At 40.8% G+C, this 13,512-nt stretch overlaps 1 protein-coding gene across 1 annotated transcript in view; it reads left to right on the top strand.

Moving 5' to 3' along the window:
• LOC308308979 (voltage-dependent calcium channel subunit alpha-2/delta-4-like) overlaps positions 1-13,512 on the top strand; it is a gene marked incomplete at both ends in the record, with an annotated part of 186,120 nt that overhangs the window by 15,277 nt on the left and 157,331 nt on the right. Inside the window, 4 exons of the mRNA XM_080754432.1 lie at positions 3,227-3,343; positions 4,117-4,176; positions 6,851-7,013; positions 12,421-12,552. Of these exons, the coding sequence (XP_080610558.1) occupies positions 3,227-3,343; positions 4,117-4,176; positions 6,851-7,013; positions 12,421-12,552 (472 nt within the window). The remainder of the gene's footprint in view (positions 1-3,226; positions 3,344-4,116; positions 4,177-6,850; positions 7,014-12,420; positions 12,553-13,512) is intronic.

Genomic DNA, 13,512 nt, shown 5'->3' with positions numbered 1-13,512 from the left:
GGGCTGGCCCAGGTATTGACTTGACAGACAAGCTAGTGGGCCAATCATGTGACGTCCCTCTGCTACCGTAATGGTGAGTGTGGCCGCGCACACAAAAAACGCGGCCTCTCAGCTACCGTAATTATTATAATTTATTATTTTTTTTCGTTTCTTTTTTTTAACGTGATGACCACCGGCCCCAGCGCGGCCCTCCCCCCGGCGGCCCAGCGGGCATCTGCCCGGTACGCCAGACGGCCAGCCCGCCGCTGCCCAGCATAGATAGATAGATAGATAGATACCTTTATTATCCCAAGGGGGAAATTCAGTTGTCCAGAAGTAGCACAGCAGTATACAGTTATTTACAAAGTTACAGAGACGTAAGAAAAGATAGATAAGAGGGGAAAAAAACAAAAAACAAAGACAAGAGCAGTACAGTACCAATAAAGAGAAGGTGCATCAATAGAGGGGGCGAATAATATATAAGTATATATAAAGTGTCTTGCAAAAGAGACCATAGCAGTCAATGCTAGTTAGTACAAACAAGTATCTCACAGTCATTGTTAAACAAAGCAAAAATACTCAGAAACTACCAACACTAACAACCTAATAGTGCAGTGTCAAAAAACAGGACAAACAGACAGACAGACAGACAGACAGACAGACAGACAGACAGACAGACAGACAGACAGACAGACAGACAGACAGACAGACAGACAGACAGACAGACAGACAGACAGACAGTGTGAGTGTTAGTTTGTACGGTGTGTGTATTAAATGAACGTGGTTTTCATAGCAGTAAAAGACGACTGCTCTGAAAACCACATACATTTTTTAATGGGTTATTGACGTATTGGCAGCCAGAAGAGATGATCCAGCTTTATCAATACTGCTGATCAATAATGTGAAGCTGTGCACTACAGTGTGCACGTGCTGTAGTTAACGACAGCGCACGTGATGTTTGTTTAACCCTTTAAGACCTGAGCTAGATTCTACAAACTGTTTTTTGAAAACCGTATGTTGCTACCGTATATTGTATCAACACTTTTCATGTGAAGGACCCCCAAAATGATATGTATTTGGCCACTGCCATCTCAAAATATGTTGTTCCAGGGACCCCCAGAAGAAAAGATATGAGTTCAAAATGTTGCTTTAAAGAATGTATTTAGTATTTACTGTATATATTGAAAGAGTTTTTCAAAAATAGCAGATCTACAAGCTCATAGAGCGGCACGTTGTGACGCTTCTGCTACCGAGGGGTTCAATCGTATTTTAAGGTCAGACATTCTTTTAGGTTATAGATTTGCATTTGGGTAGGAAGTCGAGAACCTTAATGTATTTTGGCAGTTCATTCCACATTTTGGTTTCAGCAGAGTAGAAACACTTTTTAGTTTGGTCCTTTCATCTAAAATGTAACCTTTTAAAGGACAACTTTGTTTTTTTACAACAAGGGTTCATATTTTAGATTAGATTAGAGAAAAGAAGAGTGTTAAAATGTTTTAATTTGCTTCTTTCTATCGTTTTAGTGATTTTAACGTGATATGCATGCATGCCCCCAGGTTGGGGCCATGCATGCAAGTGGCTAAATATGTCTTTTTAGACACAATAAGCCCATTCCCAAGATGCACTGCAATCTTTCATGGGCATATGTGACTTATAGGGTCTGGTGTAAATAGTAACAAAGAAATTGCCGGCTTATTGTGTCTAAAAAGACATATTTAGCCACTTGTACGCATGCCCTCAAACACTGAAATCAAAATCTTTAAAATCACTAAAACAATAGAAAGCAGTAAATGAAAACATTTTAACACTCATCTTTTATTTTCTCTAATTACAATCTAAAATATGAACCCTTGTTGTAAAAAAAACTAAAGTTGTCCTTGAACAAATAATGAATTTTGTGTCTGTGTGCGTGTGTGTGTGTGTGTGTGTGTGTGTGTGTGTGTGTGTGTGTGTGTGTGTGTGTGTGTGTGTGTGTGTGTGTGTGTGTGTGTGTGTGTGTGTGTGTGTGTGTGTGTGTGTGTGTGTGTGTGTGTGTGTGTGTGTGTGTGTGTGTGTGTGTGTGTGTGTGTGTGTGTTTGCTCTCTCTTAGCACTGGTCACTTCTTGGCACTGACTTTTTGGACACTTTTTTTGGCTCTGCACTTTTTAGGTTTTTAGGCTAAGCATTATTATTATTGTCTTGGTGCAGACACTTAGCTACTGTATGTATATATGTGTATATTTTTTGGCACTGCGTTGATAAGTAGTTCCTTATGTTTGAATGAATGGACCATTGTAAGCTCTTTGAGTTTTCAATATGCTTAGAAAAGTGCTTTAAGAGGCACGGTGGCGCAGTCAGTAGTGCTGTCGCCTCACAGCTAGAAGGTCCTGGGTTCGATTCCCGCCGGGGGACACTGTGGGTGCTGGGGGCGTGTTCCCTCCTCCGCGTCATCAGTGCCCACACCCTAGGTGGGGTTGGCAAAAGGGCCTTTCTGTGTGGAGTTTGCATGTTCTCCCCGTGTCTCCTAGGGTAGATACCCTCACAAAAACATGCAGTAATCCTGGTCTCTATAAAGCCTCCCCCTGGCCAGCCGGGGCGCCTGATGGAGGGGAATGGAACTGGTTGGAATAACGTGTTCCTTCCACGCGCTACGTCCAACCGGGGAAGCTCCCCCTGTCAGGTGATAAGAAGCGGCCTGCTCACTCCTCATGCATTGAAGGAAGCATGAGCTCAGTTCGGGGCCCTCCCCAGGTTGGCAGAGGGAGAGTAGAGCCCAGGATCACAGCTTAGGCAATTGGCACCGGGTGAAAAAATGGGTTACAAAAATCGTGGGATAAAAATTTAAGAAAAAAAAAGAAAAAAAGAAAAGTGCTTTAAAATTGCAATCCATTATAGAAACTTTAGGTACTATTTTTTGTTGTGTTGTGTCTTTTCTACATATCTTGACTCTTTATGTGTATATTTTTAAACTTATAGTTGCTCTGTATGGTTGCTTCTCCTGTATTGTTGATTCTTTCTTGTTTGATCTTTTGTTACTCGGCTGTGTGACTCTGGGTGACTGAATTTCCCCCTTGGGATAATAAAGGTATCTATCTATCTATTGTGTGTGTGTGTGTGTGTGTGTGTGTGTGTGTGTGTGTGTGTGTGTGTGTGTGTGTGTGTGTGTGTGTGTGTGTGTGTGTGTGTGTGTGTGTGTGTGTGTGTGTGTGTGTGTGTGTGTGTGTGTGTGCGTGCGCGCGCGCGTGCGTGCGTGCGTGCGTGTGTGTAGAAGTACAAGGACATCGAGGGGGTGGTGGACTTTCAGGAGGTGGACGGGGAGCAGCTGGTCAGCAGGTTTGCGGAGGAGATGGAAGGAATGCTGGGAAGAAAGATGAAGTCTGTCAAAGTAGGTTCTGACGAGGGGCGGGACCATACATTTTAACAAGTTCAGAACGGGTACACATTATTGTGTATCATTATTTTATGCTTTAACTATTGAAAAACAGCAGATATACAAGCTGCGAGCTTGTAGATCTGCTATTTTTAAAAAATCGTGAAAATTAGAATTTTGACACGATTCTATAAGTGTCTTTTGAATCCTTCTAAGGGTTTTTTGAAAAACCCTATGTTTCTGTGTCAGCAATCTGGCCAGCCATCGTCAAAGAAAAGGTCCTTTTCACTTAACTGGAGCAAGTCTGTTCTTGAGAGACTACTATGTCAGTGGTTCTCAAACCTTTTCATGTGAAGGACCCCCAAAATTATATGCATTTGGCCACGGACCCGTATCTAAAAATATTTAGTTCCAGGGACCCCCCAGAAGCAAAATTTGAGTTACAGACGTTCGCTTTGAAAATACATATATTCAAAGATTTGCACACATTTTCATGACTTTTTCAAAAATAGCAGATCTACAAGCTTGCAGCGCTGCACTCGGTGCCGCACTGTGAGCTTGTATATCTGCTCACGGAGTTGTTACATCTTATACAGGACAGTACATCTGCTTGTCAGGAACCTGCAACCTTTTACACCATGCTGACACACTTTAGCAGTGTGTAAGCATGGTGTTATTAGAGTTACTGAATGCAGGTGGATGTGTGTTTCTGGTGTTGAGTAGAGGTGTGTGTGTGTGTGTGTGTGTGTGTGTGTGGTGTGTGTGTGTGTGTGTGTGTGTCCTGACAGAGGCTGGCAGAAGCAGCAGAAGAGGCTGATCTGTACCATGAATACAACGAGACCCTGGAGGTAAAATAAACACTCACATCTCCCTGATAGAAACACCACCACAACATTCATCAAGTCCTTTTAGAACTGTATTAGTACAGTTTACAGTTTACAGTTTACAGTTTACAGTTTACAGTTTAGGCATTTAGCAGACGCTTTTAATCCAAAGCGACTTACAATAAGCAGATACAACATCACTATAATAAACAAGATAATATGTCAGAACGTCAACAGCAATATAACAAATGCAAATGAATATCTATCTATGAAACAATATAATCAGTCAAGGAAATAAAAAGTTCAAAAAAAAAAACTAAAAACAGATGCTAACTAGCTTCATGTGTGGTCATTGAGTGTTTCAGTAGTGCTAAGGGTTTAGGTGGAGTCTGAACAGGTGAGTCTTCAGTCCACGGCGAAAGCTAGCGAGTGAGTCCGTTGTTCTAAGTGCGACAGGGAGTTTATTCCACAGCTTGGGGGCCAGGAGGGCAAACTGTCTCGGACGAGTGGATTTTTATTTTTTAGTAGTTGGAGCATCACAGTACAGGCTGTACTGTAAGTCAAGCAAGTATGGAATTCATACTACTCTCCAATCACATACTGTACTGCACATACTGTACATACTGTACATACTGTACACCCACAACCCTAATAGTTCATCTGTTGGGCCACGAGGTTAGTGCAAGTCAATCTGGCCAGCCGTTGTCAAATAAAAGGGAAAAACAGCGCCCTCTCTGTTTTGTTCCTTTTCAGAGTCTGTTTGATTGATTGATTGAAGAATGTATTAGAAGTTTGCAATAGGAAAAAGTACAGTTTCATGACAAATCACTGGTACAAGGTCAACTAAAAGGAGATCCTAGAAAGCCGAGGCTTATTTCCACAGGAACCACACTTTAAGTATCTCATATAACATTGAAAGACAGACGGATAGAACATAGTACTTTATCTAGGATAATATCAGTTTCAAAAGCATAACATCAAATACAAAGGCAGAAAGAAAAAAAAAAGGGGGGGGGGGGGGGGAGCATGGGAGCTTAGTCTATTTACAAGTCACGGGTAGCAGCTGTCTGAAGGTGACTTTTCATACCAATTTTGAAGGAGGCTAGGGATTTGCTCCCCTTTAAGGCTTGTGGAAGGGCGTTCCACATGTTGATGGTATAGGAGAACGAGTTAGAGCCTTGTTTAGTGTTAAATCTACGTTGATGATGATTAGTGGAGCTGCCTCTGGTGTTGTGATCGTGAACAACAGTCTTACTGGTACCGGTCATGTGTCTTGAGAGAATAAGTACAGTAGGTCCCTAAATATATTTTTGGGGACGCTTTTCTGCCTTTATTTATAGTGTATAGTGGAGAAGGACATTAAACAGGGATAGAGAAATGGGGAGAGACATGTAGCAAAGATCTGTAATCTGCAATGCACTGTCAGGCTACATTAGAGTAGCCTGGTTAATAAACCAGGCCGCACAACACCACCCCCTGGTGGTGGTGGTGGTGGTGGTGTAGTACGGTCTGGCCCTGCACCATTGAGAATCCATTTCCACCAGCCACCAGAAAGGGTTAGCCAATCAGGGCTGTAGGCTTGGGGCACATGGTGGCCGGGGGCACAGCTTTAAGCCCGCCCCTAACTGTGTTCCAATAATAAACAAATGATCTCGGTGGTTTGACTCGTATGGATTTGAAGGATCAACTGACGGTGAGAAAACGCTTAAAGTATGTTACTGACGTAGCCTAGTTCCAGACCCTGAATCGCTAGCCACACCCCTTTAAATTTTTTGTTTTGGCGATTCAGGGGTCTAGAAGTGCTCTCATTGAAGAGTCCTCCCTCGGTTGAAAATCCGTACGGCGAATCAGCGTCGTGAATCAGTGTCTTGTGATCAGCGTGGGTGGGGGTTTCCCAGAACTCATGTGTGTTTCCAAGTACACCAGCGCTGCCGCCGTACCGTACCGTGCATCGCGTCGCGATAAAATGCGGTAAATTGCGGTAAAATGCGATCGTATCGATCTCGCTATGAAACACCAGTAGCAGGCATGTTATGTTGTGTTTGATTACTAGTTCGTAGTGCTCCTATTCTGACTGTTTCTTTGGTTAGCAAGTAGCACTAGCAAGCAACAGGCTAGCCACTAGCCAGCCACACTATGTCATGTGTTGGTCGGTGAACCAATCGCTGAAGACTGCCTCTTTTTGGCAACGCCCATCCCTGCAATCGCCTTGGGGGAAAGCACTTTCAGACTGAATAATGAAGTGATGTCAATTCAGGCTGAGTGTCAGGCTATTACTGACGCTGAGTTAGTTCAATTTTCACCAGAAAAAAACAGACTGTTTCAAATAGGAGTGACTGACTATCGTGAACGATACAGAGTCACCTCCCTGACGATATTGGCGAGGCAGTCTGTTTATTTTTGAACCACGATTCTTATATGAGAGGATTTTAAGATAACCAGGTGTTATTCTCCAGGGGGATGAAAGAGTGACGTCAGGACGTCAATACAATACAACTTGCAATAATTGTCTTGTTATCTTGACAGACTGAAACATCTATAGTATATTGTGCATGTATAATTTGAATGCTATGACTACAGCAGTATATTAATGAACATATTTCTTGTCTTCTTGTAGTAATAAAATGTCTTGTGCATAGGCTGTTATATCGTACAGTATACTGTACGATGTATTAATTATGATCTTTCTTGTGTCTAGTTTGACTACTATAACTCCATGATGATCAATACGGTGGATGAGGATGGGAACCAAGTGCAGCTTGGAGGAGAATTCCCTCTGGAGGAAAACGAACATTTTAACACAATAGCAGTCAACACACAACTGAGTAACATACAAGTACCTACGAATGTCTACAATAAAGGTACACGCACACGCGCACGCACACACACACACACAATTTCAATACTCGTTACAATACTTTTGAGGACATCAACTTTTAGGGCGGCGATTTTAAAATCTTTTTTTGCTTTTTTTTAATCCCAACTCTGAAGCTGAAAATAGCTGAAAAGGTTCACAATGGGTCGCAGTGTGTCACATTGTGAGCTAAATCTGCTATTTTTGGTGCGTGACCGGTACCAGTAAGACACCCTAAGGGTGTGCAGACTGCTGGTCGAGCACAGCTGGCGCTCTGGAATGGGATCAACTTTGACCAAAGAAATGCACAGACCTGATTGGTTGTTTAAAGTTATACCATGTAACTTTCTTTATAAAACAAATCTTAAAATGGTCCTAACTGTTAAATCGCTAAAGTTTTAGAACACCCACTCGGTTATTTTCAGCTTCTAAAGCCTTCTCTTTATATGTTTTCTATGAAACATATTCTATTTCTATTTCGCGGCAAAATGACGTCATCATACTACCGGCCAATCACAGCGAGGGTTATACACTGCCGGCCAATCACAGCGCATCTTGGAGTGGGGTCGCTAGGGCGGCCATATTTGTAGTCTCCCGTGTGTCTCGGGTGCACGGTGAACACAGCAAGCTCAACACATGGGTGAAGGAGGAGTGTATCTCCGGAATGGCTGAACGCACAGGAACCAGGGACCCCTCAAAAGATAGATCTCGGCAAGGTGGAGGCAGACGCGGGGTGTGAGAACCGAAAAACGGCCGAAAGACGCGGACGCGACCGAGGTTTGCTATAGAGCTACTGACCACAAGTTGAGCAACTTACACAGTATAGCTTTAAGATGGACAAAATGTGTCCATATTTTCCCAAATATGGAGAAGACTGACGTCTGACATCATAGATGTTTGATGTCATAGACCACATGAGATTGACACAATATGTCCATATATGGGCATTCCCAGATATGGGCTTAATATTGATGACATCAGGGATCTCCATTCTCCATAGATGGGCATAAAAGGGCTAAGGACGGAAGGCCTCACTCACCTTCACGTCATGTTGGTAGTTGATAGGTAGCCATGGTTACCCACTGAATATTGCTACTCCAATACTCCATATATGGAGCTACACATCACACATCCTACTAACCTATCTACGTCTGCCCTTACAAACTCCATATTTGGACCAGGATGATCTTTAGCTCCATATATGGAGCCAGCAAAGACATCAAGTGCTGACATCAGTCTAATGTAGAACTCCATATATGGACATAGCTGGCTAATCATGGCATCAGTGAGATGTCACGAGGACACGGCCAATCACTATTGAGTTTAGATGCAAGCAGTACTCTACTTTTAGCCTATCATCACATGACTCCTATAGTCTATAATCACATGACTCCTATAGTCTATAATCACATGACTCCTATAGTCTATAATCACATGACTCCTATAGTCTATAGTCACATGACTCCTATAGTCTATAATCACATGACTCCTATAGTCTATAATCACATGACTCCTATAGTCTATAATCACATGACTCCTATAGTCTATAATCACATGACTCCTATAGTCTATAATCACATGACTCCTATAGTCTATAATCACATGACTCCTATAGTCTATAATCACATGACTCCTATAGTCTATAGTCACATGACTCCTATAGTCTATAATCACATGACTCCTATAGTCTATAATCACATGACTCCTATAGTCTATAATCACATGACTCCTATAGTCTATAATCACATGACTCCTATAGTCTATAATCACATGACTCCTATAGTCTATAATCACATGACTCCTATAGTCTATAATCACATGACTCCTATAGTCTATAATCACATGACTCCTATAGTCTATAATCACATGACTCCTATAGTCTATAATCACATGACTCCTATAGTCTATAATCACATGACTCCTATAGTCTATAATCACATGACTCCTATAGTCTATAGTCACATGACTCCTATAGTCTATAATCACATGACTCCTATAGTCTATAATCACATGACTCCTATAGTCTATAATCACATGACTCCTATAGTCTATAATCACATGACTCCTATAGTCTATAGTCACATGACTCCTATAGTCTATAATCACATGACTCCTATAGTCTATAATCACATGACTCCTATAGTCTATAGTCACATGACTCCTATAGTCTATAATCACATGACTCCTATAGTCTATAATCACATGACTCCTATAGTCTATAATCACATGACTCCTATAGTCTATAATCACATGACTCCTATAGTCTATAGTCACATGACTCCTATAGTCTATAATCACATGACTCCTATAGTCTATAATCACATGACTCCTATAGTCTATAATCACATGACTCCTATAGTCTATAATCACATGACTCCTATAGTCTATAATCACATGACTCCTATAGTCTATAATCACATGACTCCTATAGTCTATAATCACATGACTCCTATAGTCTATAATCACATGACTCCTATAGTCTATAATCACATGACTCCTATAGTCTATAATCACATGACTCCTATAGTCTATAATCACATGACTCCTATAGTCTATAATCACATGACTCCTATAGTCTATAATCACATGACTCCTATAGTCTATAATCACATGACTCCTATAGTCTATAATCACATGACTCCTATAGTCTATAATCACATGACTCCTATAGTCTATAGTCACATGACTCCTATAGTCTATAATCACATGACTCCTATAGTCTATAATCACATGACTCCTATAGTCTATAATCACATGACTCCTATAGTCTATAATCACATGACTCCTATAGTCTATAATCACATGACTCCTATAGTCTATAATCACATGACTCCTATAGTCTATAATCACATGACTCCTATAGTCTATAATCACATGACTCCTATAGTCTATAATCACATGACTCCTATAGTCTATAATCACATGACTCCTATAGTCTATAATCACATGACTCCTATAGTCTATAATCACATGACTCCTATAGTCTATAATCACATGACTCCTATAGTCTATAATCACATGACTCCTATAGTCTATAATCACATGACTCCTATAGTCTATAATCACATGACTCCTATAGTCTATAATCACATGACTCCTATAGTCTATAATCACATGACTCCTATAGTCTATAATCACATGACTCCTATAGTCTATAATCACATGACTCCTATAGTCTATAATCACATGACTCCTATAGTCTATAGTCACATGACTCCTATAGTCTATAATCACATGACTCCTATAGTCTATAATCACATGACTCCTATAGTCTATAATCACATGACTCCTATAGTCTATAATCACATGACTCCTATAGTCTATAGTCACATGACTCCTATAGTCTATAATCACATGACTCCTATAGTCTATAATCACATGACTCCTATAGTCTATAATCACATGACTCCTATAGTCTATAATCACATGACTCCTATAGTCTATAATCACATGACTCCTATAGTCTATAATCACATGACTCCTATAGTCTATAGTCACATGACTCCTATAGTCTATAATCACATGACTCCTATAGTCTATAATCACATGACTCCTATAGTCTATAATCACATGACTCCTATAGTCTATAATCACATGACTCCTATAGTCTATAGTCACATGACTCCTATAGTCTATAATCACATGACTCCTATAGTCTATAATCACATGACTCCTATAGTCTATAATCACATGACTCCTATAGTCTATAATCACATGACTCCTATAGTCTATAATCACATGACTCCTATAGTCTATAATCACATGACTCCTATAGTCTATAATCACATGACTCCTATAGTCTATAATCACATGACTCCTATAGTCTATAATCACATGACTCCTATAGTCTATCATCACATGACTCCTATAGTCTATAGTCACATGACTCCTATAGTCTATAATCACATGACTCCTATAGTCTATAATCACATGACTCCTATAGTCTATAATCACATGACTCCTATAGTCTATAATCACATGACTCCTATAGTCTATAATCACATGACTCCTATAGTCTATAATCACATGACTCCTATAGTCTATAATCACATGACTCCTATAGTCTATAATCACATGACTCCTATAGTCTATAATCACATGACTCCTATAGTCTATAATCACATGACTCCTATAGTCTATAATCACATGACTCCTATAGTCTATAATCACATGACTCCTATAGTCTATAATCACATGACTCCTATAGTCTATAATCACATGACTCCTATAGTCTATAATCACATGACTCCTATAGTCTATAATCACATGACTCCTATAGTCTATAATCACATGACTCCTATAGTCTATAATCACATGACTCCTATAGTCTATAATCACATGACTCCTATAGTCTATAGTCACATGACTCCTATAGTCTATAATCACATGACTCCTATAGTCTATAATCACATGACTCCTATAGTCTATAGTCACATGACTCCTATAGTCTATAATCACATGACTCCTATAGTCTATAGTCACATGACTCCTATAGTCTATAGTCACATGACTCCTATAGTCACATGACTCCTATAGTCTATAATCACATGACTCCTATAGTCACATGACTCCTATAGTCTATAATCACATGACTCCTATAGTCTATAGTCACATGACTCCTATAGTCTATAATCACATGACTCCTATAGTCACATGACTCCTGTAGTCTATAATCACATTCATGAATAGTGACAAAGAAGAGTGACAAATTAATGATGGATTTTGAGTGACAAATTAATGATGGATTTTGAGTGACGGACAGGATCTGTGTGCTTGTAGAGCTGCTGTTTTCACTAGTTCTGTACGACAGTCTTTTATGATGAAGCAGGGCTTTGATTTACGAAAAACATACAAATTTGAAACTTGGAGATACGAGGTTTCTGCCCGACAGTGACGAAATCTAACCTCTAAACACCTATTCCTTAGCCCAATCTTAACCTTTTACTATAAAAATCAGTTTTAACCAGAACACAAGCATTTCCGTTGAGATCCAGGAAAATTGTCCTCACGATGTCTATTACTCACATTCTTGTATGTGAATGCATACGTGTTTTATTGTACCATATCGTCGTTGTCGGGTGGAAACCTTGTATGTCCAAGGCTGTTCGTTTTGTATTTATCATCTATATTAAAATGAACTAAACTAGTGAAAATAGCAGATCTACAGTGTGCTTGTAGATCGTCTGTTTTCACTACTTTTGTGCGACAGCCTTGTATGACGAAGCAGGGCTTTAATTGGTGAAAAAACGTACAAAATTGAAACTTGGAGGTTTCTGCCCGACAGTGACGATATATTATAAAACAGTAACAGTTGAACTATATTTCTTTCTCTGTCTCTCTCTCTCTCTCTCTCTCTCTCTCTCTCTCTCTCTCTCTCTCTCTCTCTCTCTCTCTCTCTGTCTGTCTGTCTGTAGGGTCAGAACTAGTGAATGGTGCTTACATGTCGGAGGTTTTAAATGACGTTTTCATCGAGAACTTCCAGGAAGATCCCACTCTGACTTGGCAGTACTTTGGTAGTTCTTCTGGCTTCTTCAGACTGTACCCAGGTACACACACGTGCACACACAGACACACACACACACACACACACACACACACACACACACACGCACGCACGCACGCACGCAGCCACGCACGCACGCACACGCACGGTCTTCTGCGGCACCCACATCAGGTTTGACTATTGAATAGCCGACTGCTGTGTCACTGCTGACTGGCTGCAATGCAGGGCGGGGAGGATTGTTTGCAAATCAGCATTGGAGTTCTGGGCTCAAGTTCTGGCTTTTTCATATCAAGGACCTCAACATGAATATTTATTTGGCCCACGGACCCCCATCTGAAAACATGTTGTGCCAGGGACCCACATACAGTACAAGGTTTGTGTTATTAGAATGTTTCAAAAATATTTAAAAAATCACACCCAATGTGAAGTGAGCAGTGGTCGTGCTTGCATAACGTCTTCAGACTAGGATTTGAGTCCAGGGTGTAATGCTACACACACACACACACACACGTTTTGCTATGGCAAAACGCTGAGGAAAAAGCTACAGACACACGCACAGCCACTCTATGGAGCGGTTTACCACCGCTCAAAAAAAGATCTTTCACTTTTCTTCTACACCAGGGTTCCCCAATAGGCGGCCCGCGGGCCATTTGCAGCCCGCGGGGGGCTACTGTCTGGCCCACACCAACCCCAGTAATAATGGTGGTATAAGAGCAGCAACAACACTAGTATATCGTTGTTGTCGGGTGGAAATCTTGTGTCTCCAAACGTGTACGTTCTTTCGCAAATCATACAAGGCCGTGGCACAAAAGTAGTGAAAACAGCAGATCTACAAGCACACAACGCCTCGCACCGCGAGGCGTTGTGTGCTTGTAGATCGGCTGTTTTCACTAGTTTAAATCATTTTTAAAATGATAAATTCAAAACGAACGGTTTTGGACATATAAGATTTTCACCCGACAACGACGAAAACTGTCGCTGGAGTAGCGGGAACGCTACCGTC

This window comes from Nannobrachium achirus (assembly GCF_963921795.1).
Source record: "Nannobrachium achirus genome assembly, chromosome: 23".
NCBI classification, from domain to species: Eukaryota; Metazoa; Chordata; class Actinopteri; order Myctophiformes; family Myctophidae; genus Nannobrachium; species Nannobrachium achirus.
The sequence above is the reverse complement of the archived record's forward strand: the minus strand, read 5'-3'. Positions and strand labels throughout refer to the sequence as shown.